Source organism: Terrapene carolina, unplaced genomic scaffold (assembly GCF_002925995.2).
Source record: "Terrapene carolina triunguis isolate 2854851 unplaced genomic scaffold, T_m_triunguis-2.0 Scaffold22, whole genome shotgun sequence".
NCBI classification, from domain to species: Eukaryota; Metazoa; Chordata; order Testudines; family Emydidae; genus Terrapene; species Terrapene triunguis.
In genome coordinates, this window is record NW_020664373.1 from 9,841,094 (window position 1) to 9,854,529 (window position 13,436).

Sequence of the window (13,436 nt, forward strand, 5' to 3'; positions counted from 1 at the left end):
CTCACTGGACAGACCAGTGGGCTAGGACTCAGGAAACCTGGGTTCTCTTCCTAGCTCTACCATTAGCTTGCAAAGTGACCTTGGGCAAGTCACATCAGCTCTCCGTGCCTCAGTTTCCCCATTTGTAAAATGCTTCAAAAACTACTAATGAAAACTACTATATAAGAGCTAGAGATTATTATCAACTGTCTAGTCTTTGTTTAAAAAAAAAATTAAAGAGATGGAATGTTACACTAGTCATATTCCTTGATTTGCTCAAGACAATGTCTATGTTATTTTGCTATAAAGCCCATTTTAATGAGCACAGCATACAAGTTGCCTTATATGGGTGGATGCCTGCACCTGTGTGAAGCCCCACGAGGACTCTGTGAAGGCATAGGAGTCAGCCTACATAGAACAGCTTGCCAGACAGGGGCCATAGTCAGTTTTATTACGTTGTCAAACAGATCTGAAAAAAATATATGGAAAATTTATAATCTCTTAATGTAAATGTGTTCTTTGGGCTACTTTTTATTAAAACCTGATAGTATAAATTGCACCCCGGCACATTGGAAAATTGGTGCCTGTAGCTCCAGCCCTGGAGTCGGTGCCTATAAAAGGAGCAGCATATTAAAGTCTGAAAAGCCGCATGTGGCTCTGGAGCCAGAGGTTGGCCACCCCTGCACTAACAGATCACTGTGCTAAACCACATACCTTTGTTATTTTTGATTTTTTAAGTACGGGATCTAAATTATTTGTAGGTCTGATCTTCCTTTTTTCCTGTAGAACAGTAATTTTTAATAAGTTAAATCCTCCCTATCAACAACTGAAATAAGAGTTTAATGGGAAACTTACCAACATACAGATTGCCAGACAGCATGTAAATAAAAGATGTCCATCCTGAAATATAATCAAGCAATATTAAAGGTTAGCATACATAATGTTAATATACTCATATTTAACACTGCATGGAATTATACTGATACTGTATGCTCCGTTCTCCATGATACGCTCCACAGTGGCTCTCATAATTATATACCATAGATTTATTCCTGTTTAACGGGACACCAGCAATTTAAAAGCTCACATTTTCATCTGAAAATTTTGTATCTAATATCATTATAAGTAATACCTAAGATTACTATAACTGGAAACAATTAGATATTTTTTCCTATTGTTTCATTTTGTGCGGTCACTTTTACTATTCCCCTGTATAGTTATGTAGTTTCTCTTGTTATTTGTGTGGAACTTTAGCACAGAAAGAGGGCAGAAAGGTCACTGAAAATAACCAGGAAAACCTGTTCAAAAACAAAAAAGTTCTCCAAGATGATACATTTTGGAAAAATTTCCCATGTGTCCCTTACGGGGCACATTTTTATCCCCCATGTTGATTTAGGCTTCTGTAAATTGTTTCAGAGTGGTAGCCGTGTTAGTTTGTATCAGCAAAAACAACGAGGAGTCCTTGTGGCACCTTAGATTTGTTAGTCTCTAAGGTGGCACAAGGACTCCTCATTGTTTTTGTAAAATTGTTGTTTGCAGTGGCGTTGTAGTCATGTTGGTCCCAGGATATTAGAGAGACGAGGTGGGTGAGGGACAATATGTTTTACTGTATCAACTTCTGTTGGTGAGAGAGACAAGCTTTTGAGCCACACAGAACTCTTCTTCAGGCAGAATAAAAGATGTTACCTCACTCCACCTTGTCTGTATAAAACTGAGCAGTTCTAAGATTTGTGGGTAGCACAAAGAATTCGGCACACCACAGTACTTTATATACACTCTGGATTTATTTTTCTCTTCCTCTTATATACAATCTGAGAGACTCCATCCTTGTAGAAATGTTTTAAATAGCTTTACTACATGACCAGACAGGCCACTGACTAATTACGGAATTCACAAAATAGCCCCTCCGGATCTTTTACTTCATCTGATTGTAAACATTTTAACTGCATGTCCCTTTTCCCCAAATTGAAATTAGGTCTTCTAAAGTTTCCTGCCAGTGCCCTCAGATTTTTAGGCATTTTTGCCTGTCTTAAATCATTTTCAGTACGTCTGTTCTCCACCTTTTGTTTTGGCTGCATAAAGTCTCTGAGAAAATACCACAAATTCCATGCAAATCTCCTTGGAGGGAAAAGCACTTAAATCTGCCTTCTTTTTTCTTTCATAAGAGATATTTATTGATTTCCTTTCCTGGCTCTGAAATTTAAATTCCAGAATCGTATCCACTTTTATTACTTTCCTCACAGTAATTCTGTATTAGCCTCAGAGCTTTCTCAGTTTTTTCTATCCTTGTACTGGGAGAATCAGGCAATCTGTTAAGTTTTCCAAAAGAAAACGTCCCCCCTCCACCAATTTTTCTTGTAAAAATCCCAATCAGGGCCGGCTCCAGGCACCAGCATAGGAAGCAGGTGCTTGGGGCAGTCAATGGAAAGGGGCGGCACATCCGGGGTCCTCGGCGGCAATTCGGCGGCGGGTCCCTCCGTCCCTCTCGGAGGGAAGGACCGGCCGCCGAATTGCCACTGAAGAATGAAGCGGCGCGGTACAGCTGCCGCTGAAGTACCGCCGATCGCGGCTTTTTTTTTTTTTTCCTTCGTTTGGGGCAGCAAAAAAGCTGGAGCCGCCTCTGATCCCAATGAATAAATACACTGACATGACCTCTCTCTCTCTCAAATGTGTACTGTGCAAAAAGCTGTTTGGTACAGTGGTTAAGGCAGGTCACAGAGTCAAAAGACCAAGGTTCTAGTCCTGGTTTTGCCACTAACTTGCTGTATGACCTTGGGTAAGTTACTTCACTGCTTTATGTCTCAGTTTCCCTATTTTTAAAGTACTTGGAAATCCAAAGTGGTATATACAAGCTATTATGATGTAGTTCTCATCTATGCTGGAGATTTGTGATAGCTGTAAGAAAGCATAGTCTAAGTACATGCCCCTCTGAAATACTTTCTGGATTTTCCTTCCAAGTCTTTATTTTTTTTTTCTAAATTTAAAGAACACATCTAATAGTACTTGCATGTCAACTACCACAGAGAATAACTGTAACAATCTACATCCTCCCAACTCTCTGGGCATGAGGCCCAGAACATGCAGATAGTTGGGCCCTATTTATCAGTCTGTCATTAGCCTGGAAAAACATGATATATAAACTTTTGTTGTAAGGTCACCAGCTTTCTCCATAAATAGTAACATATGGAAAGATGGGTTAAGCATAGAGTCTTGAGACCCTTAGAGAACAGGTAGCTGCAACACAGCACTTAGGTAGCATTATTATAATCCTATTGTTTCAGGAAGATGTTTAATTTTGTTTCATTCTGCCAATATACTCTCTCCCTGCACTATGTTACCAGGCTTAAAAGTTCTGCTAAAACTTCTACTGCCCCAGTCCTTTTCCCAGTAAACTCAATATGAGTTTTATTATTGATTTCACTGGAAACATGGGCAGGCCAAAAGACTCACTTATTATTAGAATAAAAATGAGCAAGATGACATACGACACCATAATGGAGTTTCTCTGATAGTGACTGTATTTATCTGGGAAACAGCAACATAGTGTATAACATTCTGGATATTTGGGGCTTTAAATTCTCCATTTCTACACTAAGCTTAGGGACACAGTGTACTTTTAGATTTCCAATATGCTGCTCTTGTAGCTTAAAATAATCCATTGGTGAATTTGTACGCGTACGTCCATCTTCACAGCTGAAGACAGCATTTGACCTTATGTTTAAGTTGCAAAACATCATCATGTCATTGTGCTGGTGGTCCACTCACACTGCCAATTTAGATCAGGCTGTCCCCAGGCACAACCTCCACATCCTCTATTCAACTTTGCAATCTTTGTATGGGGAAGGTGGCACCAGCTTGTCAAGTGAAGAGTCAGTCTGAGTTTGCAAGATCAGTTGTATCAATGGGAAGATCATTTCAAGACACTCCTCATCAGTCACCACCTACTGTGCATCTTCTGACTGAAATGGGGCAGGAAGTTCCGGTACAGCCACCTTTTTTCAACCAACAAGAGACCTGGATCACAGTCCATAAGTTGAAATGTGGGAAGCCACAAGGGGTTTGTAATGTCATCTCTGAATTGCTGAAGACTGGTGAGAGTATTGTTGTACTATGGCTGCACAGGCTCTTCCAGACCATCTGGTGCACTGATATCATCCAAGATGAGTGGAAGAACAGACTTATTCTGCCTCTTTTCAGAAAAGGACAATAAGGACGAATTTAGCAACCCTAGAGGTATTACGCTGTTGTTGTTATCATCCATGTTAATGTTTCAAATCAATGATACACTTCATGGCAGAGACCGGGATATTTAGTGTGGCTCTGGACCTGATTGTTCCACTGTCAACCAGATCTTTCCCTTGAGACAGCTTTTTAAGAAGCTGGCTGGATTTAATAAGCTGTGCACAGTACTGTTTATAGACTTCCATCAGGCCTTGGATTCAGTGCAATGAGCAAGCTTGTGAAAGCCATGAGGTGACTTGGCATCTCTGGGAAGATAGTGTCATTGATTGAAGAGCTCTACAATGGAACAGAAAGCTGCGTTCGAGTTTGGGAAGGCTGCATTGAGTCACCTTTATTGTTCAATATCAGCACTGACTGGCTGATGGATAAGCTCGAGGAGACAGTAGGCATTGAGAAGAACACCATTTTCCTTTGAGACCTCAAATATACCGATGAAATTGTCTTGTTGGCTCAGTTTGGTGAATCACTACAGCTGATGGTTGATCTGCTTGGGCAAGAAGCAGAGTGCACTGGTCTGGTTATCAATCCAGACCAAATTAAGTCCCTGGCCATTACCATCAAGCAGCCTCCAGCTCCAGATTACAACCAGCCAAGTATTAACCTGTGTGTTTATGACACTGAGGAGGTGGCAACTGCCAAATACATGGGCAGTATCATAGGCAGTTCTGGAGGAGGCTCAAAAAATGCAGACACTTATATAGCAGCAGCCACCACCATGTTCCGGGCCCTTCAGCGGCCTCTGTTTGGGCTGTCATGACATTGAACTTGCTATGAGCTGCGGCTCTATAGGACTACAGTTACACCCGCTGTACTGGACAGCCACAAAACGTGGGTGCTGAGGAAGGATGAAGAGTAGCGGATTGGTGGGTTTGATTCTCGCTATCTTTGACAGTTACTCCATATTAAGTGGCATGACAAGATCAGCAATGACGATATCCATAGCCAAATCCACCAGCCACCTCTGTCAGCAGCTTTCTTGGCATAGTCTTATATTAGGATAGAGGCCTCCTGAATTAGGAAGTGTGTTTACCAACGAATGTTGCTACATGTCTGGCGATCATGTGTTCGCCAGAAATTTCAGTGGCATGATAAGATTGCTCATGGCAGACATAGCTAGAGATCAATCTGGGTGGTGCTCGAACTGCAAGGAGGCTCTGTCCTGTTGGGATCTGCTATGAGATGATGATGATGATGATCACAGACTGCAAAAACAGTAGATTTAAAATTAAACAGTGAAATCACTGTATATAAAACGTGGCTTGTTTTCCAACCCTACACAAACCCTATCTCACAATTTCACGATAGCCTTCTAAAATCCCTCTCACTCCATTCATTTCACTTCCCAATTGTGGCATCTTTTCAGCAGAAGACTTAAAAAGACTCTGGATTTTCAGAAATTCTCTCAACTGTTATTCTAGCACTGGTGCAGCTTTACAGGTGCTGGCAACAGTGAGAGCGCAAGGGTAGATTAGCCACTAGCTTTCCCACCATTGGAAGACTGGCAGTGAATCTACACAAAGCAGCTTTTCTGAGCTGGAAAGCACTTCATGCTCATCCCAATCCTCTCAAAAAAGCCGCAAATGACCATACCCAGTGTTGTCACAGACATTTTTAACTAATTTCTTCCCCTCCACAATTTTTTACTCTGAAGAACTGACTGGACTAATATAGTTGAGACACTAATACAATGTACGTGACATCACCATCCACCTGTCAAAGTGAATTCTGTGACATCGCTAGGGACTGGCACAGGAAAAAAAACAGTTATGAAGGAGACTATACATGTAAGTCAGTATTCAGCAGTGTGAGAAAAGAAATCAAGATAAACAAAATCCTCTTGTATCGATGTTTGGGTATATAAGGGAAATGTGCTGCAGCGTGACAAGGGCTCTCCAGGGTGCAATTGTGCAACTCTTTATTACATTTTTAAACTGTATTGTCTGTGGTGTTAGAAGCACTTTAACTAACTTTCTAATATCATGCCAGAAGATTAAATGTTATGACTGTAATGTCCATGAAACATCTGTAGTATAAACCAAAAGTCTATTTTTGATGCTCTGGGTCTTCTTAATTCTCAAGTATCTTTCATCTCTTTTCTCTGTGCATTCCAAATCCCTAATTCCTTCCTTTTATCCATCCCCTTCTGTTCTTTTTGTATCACTTTTTTTTTTAAATAAAATACACTGCTGGGAAAAGGGAGGGTGTATTTCAATATCCTTCTGTCTCCTTCAAGTCTCACATTTTTAAATGATAGAAAATGCATATTTGGGGAAACACTAATGACCTTTCAGAGTAACACATCTCCAGCCCAAGTTAGCTCCCACACCAAGGTCTGACTCTTCACTAACATTGCCCAAGAATATGGCTTGCAACCGCTAAATCCATCAATCTACCTTCTCCTCCATGATAATGTATTTGCCCCGACTCTGTTCCACTTCTTCCATGCTTACCTTGCTAATCAGTTTTGGCTCCTATACTATCTGTTCCCCTGTTGTTTTCGGCCTATCAGCAATTCCTATTGAAGAGGTTCCCCCGTCTGTATTGAGAGCTCTAGATCAGTTTAGTACTCTGTGTATGGTATTACACCACTAAATTGCACTGCTTCCTCTCAAAAGTTTTACTCTTAGAGAGGCACTGTCAAGTTAAAAAAATCATTTTCTAATTTTCCTACTTATGTGACAAACCACACTTTCGATTATGACAAGTGGAAGAACTTGACGTAACTATTTTACCTGCTACTGCTTGGTAATTTTGCATTTTTCTCACACTGGACACTGAAAATAAACTAGTCACTTTCACTTGCATGCAATTTTTGTCATTTTCACTTTCAAGTTTTCATGACTTCATTTCATGTTGTTATGTCTGCGTTACAGACAGAAAAGAGGAATGTATGGTTCAGAAAACTCTTCTCACTGGAATTAAAAATAGCCATGATAACATTTCCATGGGTTTTAGATTTTGTAAATAATAGTTTTTACAAAACCTTAAATTTGGGATAAAAATTTGACCTGGCACTATCCATTTAGTAATACTTACCACGTACATAGCCTACCATATCTTCAAAGCACTGTGCAAACCCTGACAAGTGTTCACATCATCCTTGTGAGGTGAGTGAATAATACTGGCTCTGATCCAGCACTCCCTGAAGTCAATGGAATGGCTGGGTGGGAAATGGTTTCTTCATCTTGTAAAGTTTGAGATTTTGAAATTTCTTCCCATCCCAGACCAGGACGAGAAGTCGAAATCTCAAAAATGTTTGTGACCTGATAATATGAAAAAGCTTTGATTGGGTCAATCCAAACACTGTGTTTCAATAATTTCAAAACATTTCTGATTTTACTCTTTACATTTTTAAACCTTTTTGAAATATAAATAAGTGAGAATTTCAAAATGAAAAGTTCCAAAATAGGAAAATATTTTTTTCCATTTTTTTTCCACAGGGGGAGATGCATCAATGAACAGTTTCAGTTTTGATGAAGGAGCGTTTTCCACCAAAAAAACATTTTGTCAGAATATACTCAATGAGCTCTGCTCAACAGGAGACAGATCAGGCCCATTCTCCCCAATGTGTGGGCTGCATCCGCCCCAGTGAGGTGGAAGAGCAAACCCTCCATAGGAAGACAGTCCCATGGATCCCCAGCAAGTGATGCCATGGGGCTCCTGCCCCCACCACAAGGACCCAGTGGGAGGGAAGGACCGTAATCTCCCAAGGAGAGGTAAGAATAAGCAGGGAGGCCCGGATCCCGCCTAAGCACCTTGCAGGAGAAAGAAGAACCTATCTCAACGGGGGACGGACTGGGAAGGAACCACAAGAGGACAGAGAGCAGGTGAGGTCATATTGGCTCCTGCCACCATCCTCAGCAAGAGGACGGCCCTCAATGGGAGTTGTGCCTGCCTTTCTGTGGCAAGAACTGGCCTCAGTATTTCATAAAATGCCAAGCTGCACCCGGTACGCCGTTCTCCCACACAACTGATGCACAGCTCTGCACACAAGGGAAACCATGCTCCTGCACAAGTGTATAGCAAAAACATTTACTGAAGTGCTTCTCTCTCTCTCTCAGTCCACGCCACCTACGGAGGTACATCATCACCATAAAAGCGACACACATATGACAAGTGTTTCAACGGTTACAATGCAAGATGAGCAACCCTCAGACAATAAGAAAAAAGGTACTGTGAAGTTGCAATATATAAAACAATTACAATGAGAATTCTTTTTGAAGAAATATCAAAGAAAAGAAATGAACCAGCCAAGACTTGCAAGTTGCTTTATTGGTAGGTTGTCTTTTTGGGGGTGAGCCATGGTATGCTGCCATAAACTGATTTCCTCCCTGTCCAGTGCACAGTATTAGATTTGACATTTTATACTGGAAATTTGGTAATATACAAGAGAGAGCGAAAAGCTTGATGAGAAGGCAATGCTCAATTTGATTATGCTTATCTACAGACGTGCTCTGAAACATCCATGTTGTAGCAGGCATGTAACTCAGTTTATAAAGGTGTTGAAAATAACTGGTTTTATAGCAAACAGAATACTGCTTAATTATGCACCACACCTTCACGCACACAGAAGGCTGGGTTACAGGCTTCAGTTCAGCAGTGCACTTAAGCATGGGCTTAAGTTCCATTAAGTGAATGAGACATAAGCAGGTATTTAAATACGTTACTAAATTGGACCCAGAGTCTCCTAATTATAGGGGCCATTCCACAGCCAGGGACTGCCACGCCTCCTCCCACACCTGATATGCCTCCAAGAAGGGGAGGGGTATCTGCTTTATGCACCTAGGAATCCCCAACACTGAGAGAAGCCCCAGCTGTCCTCTTAGCAACACAAAGAAGCATTATTGGAGGCCAAGTTCTGGGCGATTATGTGCAATGGAGTGAATACTGCCCTTAATGATTGACACAGTTTGATATATACTCACACACAAACAGAATGACTGCATGCTATATATATATATTGAGATAAGATGTCAGGCCAAACTTGTCACATTTACTATTTGTATGGTACCTGAGTAATGTATCTGATGAAATCTGTGACAAATGCATATACAGGTAATTTGTTTTTCTGTATGGGTAGCATGTTCCGAAATCCTGAGATCATCTCCTCCCACCCACTCCCGTAAATGTAAGACAGCGAACAACTCTACATTGTTTTCGTAAAAGTAAAATCAATTTGTTATGCAAATACTTTACAACTGTTACAGCGATGAACAACATTGAATTCTTTTTTCTCGAGCTAACAAGCAAAAATGTGTTGCAAATGTGAAGGAATTTGGTAATAATGAAGATTTTGCTAATTATGAGCCCAATCCTGCCAACCTTTACACATATGCGTAGCCCTACTGAAGTCGCTGGGACTGTTCATGAGAGTAAGGGTTACCACATGAAGGAGGGTTGCAGGATTGGGTCCTAGATTCTTTGCAAGTGACATAGAATGTAATGGTCAAATTTTTACTGACTTGATTCGGCTGCTATTGTAAAAATACTGTGCATAAACATCTGTTTTCTGAGAAAGCAAATTAACTGACCTGCTCCTTAACTCTTAGATGTGTCTAGTCTGAAGGGATTACTAAAATGACCAAAAATATATTGGAAATAGGGTGCATTAATAGAATGAAGTAGATGTACATGAAAATCCCATATTGTTACACTGTTTCCATGTTCTTTACAGTAGATTTGGTGGGAAATCCTCCAAATTGTATTGGTATCTGCTATACAACAGAGTGTAATATATTAATTAACAAATCTACAAAGGCTATATTAAAACTGGAAATAGTGAGAGAACAATGTTTGAAATACCACAGCTAAACTGTGGGGCTCAAGTTGTCTGTGCTTTAATAATATTCCACCATTTGTCAAACTGGTTCTCCGCTATCAAATTAGTAAAATGGCTGATTCTTGAAGATATTTGAAGTGACTTCTCATGGGCCAATACAGAGAGTTAACAAATTAACTTTAGGTTGTTTATTAGTTTGGTTTGGTTTTAATCTTCTTAATGTTTCCCAACTGAAGTGAATTTAGTGATGAGCCTATCCAATGACTGGGACTGGTGAGCACAGTCCACCAAAGTAATGGAAGGCCCACCCCCACAGTGAGGGAAGGGCCACTGAACCCAGCTATAAATTGGGATTTACAATCCCGGAGAGTGGAGGGCCTATTTATCCACAGACAAGGCATAGTACAGGCAACTGTGTGCAAATTCTCTCACCAATACCTTCAACCTTAATGCAGTGAAACCACTGTCAAGGTAAGAGAGTAGTTTAGTCCTCTTGCTGCTGTACTTTGAAATCTCCCTATTGAGAACAGCAATAAAGATACTACAGTGCCACCTGTGATGTGAACCCCTTTCCCCAAATCTGAGAGCACCAATCCTTTTACTCAAACTCACTAAAGAGGTGAGGATGGTAATAATTTTTAGTCACTGCCAACTTGTGGATCCAAACCAGGCGCATCCCTTTCCCCAAACCAGTCTCCAAAATCACATTAATTGGACTAGCTTTACATCTCCCAATTATTAATGGTTTTCAGACACTAGAATTTGGCCTAATAACCTAGTATTATACTTTAGATACAGGGGAGGATCTTCAGCCCTTGGATACATGGACGATACTCACATCAATGAGAATTATGCCCTGTATTCAAGGGCAGCATTTGGCCAACGGTAACTAACTGCCATATTGAAACTTTTAAACTCTGAGGATACAGAACACTCCATAAGGAGAATATTTTACCCATAATAATTCAAAGATACAGAGATTCATACTCAACCCATTACAGGAGAAGTGGCTTCAATTTCTTTGTTAAACTGGTCAATGAAATCTTTCCTACCTTTGGGAACTGGCTGAATGTGCTTGGCTCCTTTCTCCAGCTTGAAGTCCAGATATAAGGTTGGTGTGCGAGTATATATCTTTGACTAGGGAAGAAGTAGGGAGAAAAAGGTCATTTCTATAAATGGAATATACTTTTATATCATATAATGATTTTCACATAATAAATAGCATGTCATCAAATGAATAACTGAGTTTGTTGTTATTTAACAAAACAAAAAATTGCATTACACACGCTATAAAGTATTTGAAGATCATTTCAGCACTACAATTATTTAACTGTATTTTGTAGCATGTTTCATATGAATCATGTTCCAAAATACTTTTCACAGTTAAATAGTTCTATGACAAAGTTAAAAAATAAATACATTACAGAAAAATGAGAGAGATCAAGAGGTACAGACAAAGGGGAAAAGCTGTATTTCCAGCTGAGATATGAAATGTTTGAAAGTGTGAATGAGGTGGTGAGTTACAGATAGGCTCTTCCATATAGCAAGACCTGCAGAAAAGTGGCTCTTACGCCCAAAATCGGTGAGACTGCATGGAGGGAATGAGACTGGGTGCTAACAGAATTGGGGAGTGAGAAGTAGCATAAAGTCAAACTCTCATGGAAAGGCTTATATAGTTTTGAACTGGGTCCAGAGATGAATAGTGGTAAAGGCGTTTGAGGATAAGATATTCTTTGTACATGCAAGAAGGCAAGCAACAGCACTGTACATATGAAGTCTGCTTCCCCAAGTTCTAGTTATTCAATACTGAAGGTTTTTGCAACACTCAAGAGGAGATGAAGTGGTAGATGAAGATTTCTATAGCAATGGAGTCAAAGTAGGGGTTTCCACTGTCATAGTGGCAGCTTCACAAAAATACAAGATCAAGGAGAAAAGTTCAGAGTAAACAATTATGCCAAGGTTACAAAGTTATCAACTGAGAGGTCAGAGTTGAGGAGGAGCAGTTTTTGATTAATATTTAAAATGTTCCCTACATCTGCTTCTTTCAAGGAAGCAATTATTCCTTTGGGCATATACACTGTACACTCATGGGAAGTATCCAGCCCATCCAATAAAAGAAATTTTGTGAGGAGAAGAAACAATGAGGAGTCCTTGTGGCACCTTAGAGACTAACAAATTTATTTGGGCATAAGCTTTCGTGGGCTAGAACCCACTTCATCAGATGCAAGGAGTGGAAAATACAGGAACACGTATAAATACACAGCACATGAAAAGATAGGAGTTGCCTTACCAAGTATGAGGTGAGTCTATCGAGACAATTCAATTAACAGTAGGATACCAAGGGAGGAAAAATCACTTTTGTAGTCGTAATGAGAGTGGCCCATTTCAAACAGTTGACAAGAAGGTGTGAGTAAATACACTGGTTTCATCGCTTCAAAATTTAGAAGGATGCTCAGTGTCATTAGCCCTGCATATGTTGATGGGCATTATAAAATTTTACCATGAAGTGTGAAGAGTTGAGTTTGCTGACACAATGCTGACCACATCTGACTGGCCAATATAAACTAGAGCAAATTGAACACTTCAACCTCCTTGGCCACACAATAGCAGATGTAAAGGTAGCCATCTTACAGCAAAAAAACTTCAGGACCAGACTCCAAAGAGAAACTGCTGAGCTCCAGTTCATTTGCAAATTTGACACCATCAGCTCAGAATTAAACAAAGACTGTGAATGGCTAGCCAACTACAGAAGCAGTTTCTCCTCCCTTGGTGTTCACACCTCAACTGCTAGCAGAGCACCTCACCCTCCCTGATTGAACTAACCTCGTTATCTCCATACTGATTTATACCTGCCTCTGGAAATTTCCATTACTTGCATCTGAAGAAGTGAGGTTCTTACCCACGAAAGCTTATGCTCCCAATACATCTGTTAGTCTTAAAGGTGCCACAGGACCCTCTGTTGCTTTTTACAGATTCAGACTAATACGGCTACCCCTCTGATACTAGAGCAAATTGTGTTCAGCATCATGTCAGCTAACAGATTAACTACAAGTTGACACAAGTTTGAACACAATTTTCCCTCATCTACACTGACAGACAGTCAGTATTGCAACAGCCAATTTAAGACTTAATATTTTGACCACAAAAATTTTTGAAATGTAGACATATCATATGGAACTACTGTGGCAATGAGCACTACACTTGACAGTAAATGTTTGCAGGAGATTATCCCTGGAACAGGGACTATATCTTCTTCTATTTTCACAGGGCAGAGCACACTCTAAGGAATCTGTGAATGAACAATGTTAGCGAAATCTGAAGACAGGGTGCAATAGACAGTTTTTACACAGCCCTGCCACAACCCATCTAGGTTGCTGAATAACAACAATATAGCCATTTTCACAAAATATTTTTTCAAGCTACAGCAGTGTTCATT

The 13,436-nt window shown here is 40.2% G+C and overlaps 1 protein-coding gene across 1 annotated transcript in view; it reads right to left on the reverse strand.

The window, feature by feature from the left end:
- Nucleotides 1–13,436, reverse strand: part of LOC112103821 (pirin) — a 92,746-nt gene that overhangs the window by 14,944 nt on the left and 64,366 nt on the right. The window contains exons 6-7 of the mRNA XM_026648159.1: nucleotides 11,053–11,137; nucleotides 835–879 (exon numbers count right to left, since the gene is read on the reverse strand). Coding sequence (XP_026503944.1) covers nucleotides 835–879; nucleotides 11,053–11,137 — 130 coding nt within the window. The remainder of the gene's footprint in view (nucleotides 1–834; nucleotides 880–11,052; nucleotides 11,138–13,436) is intronic.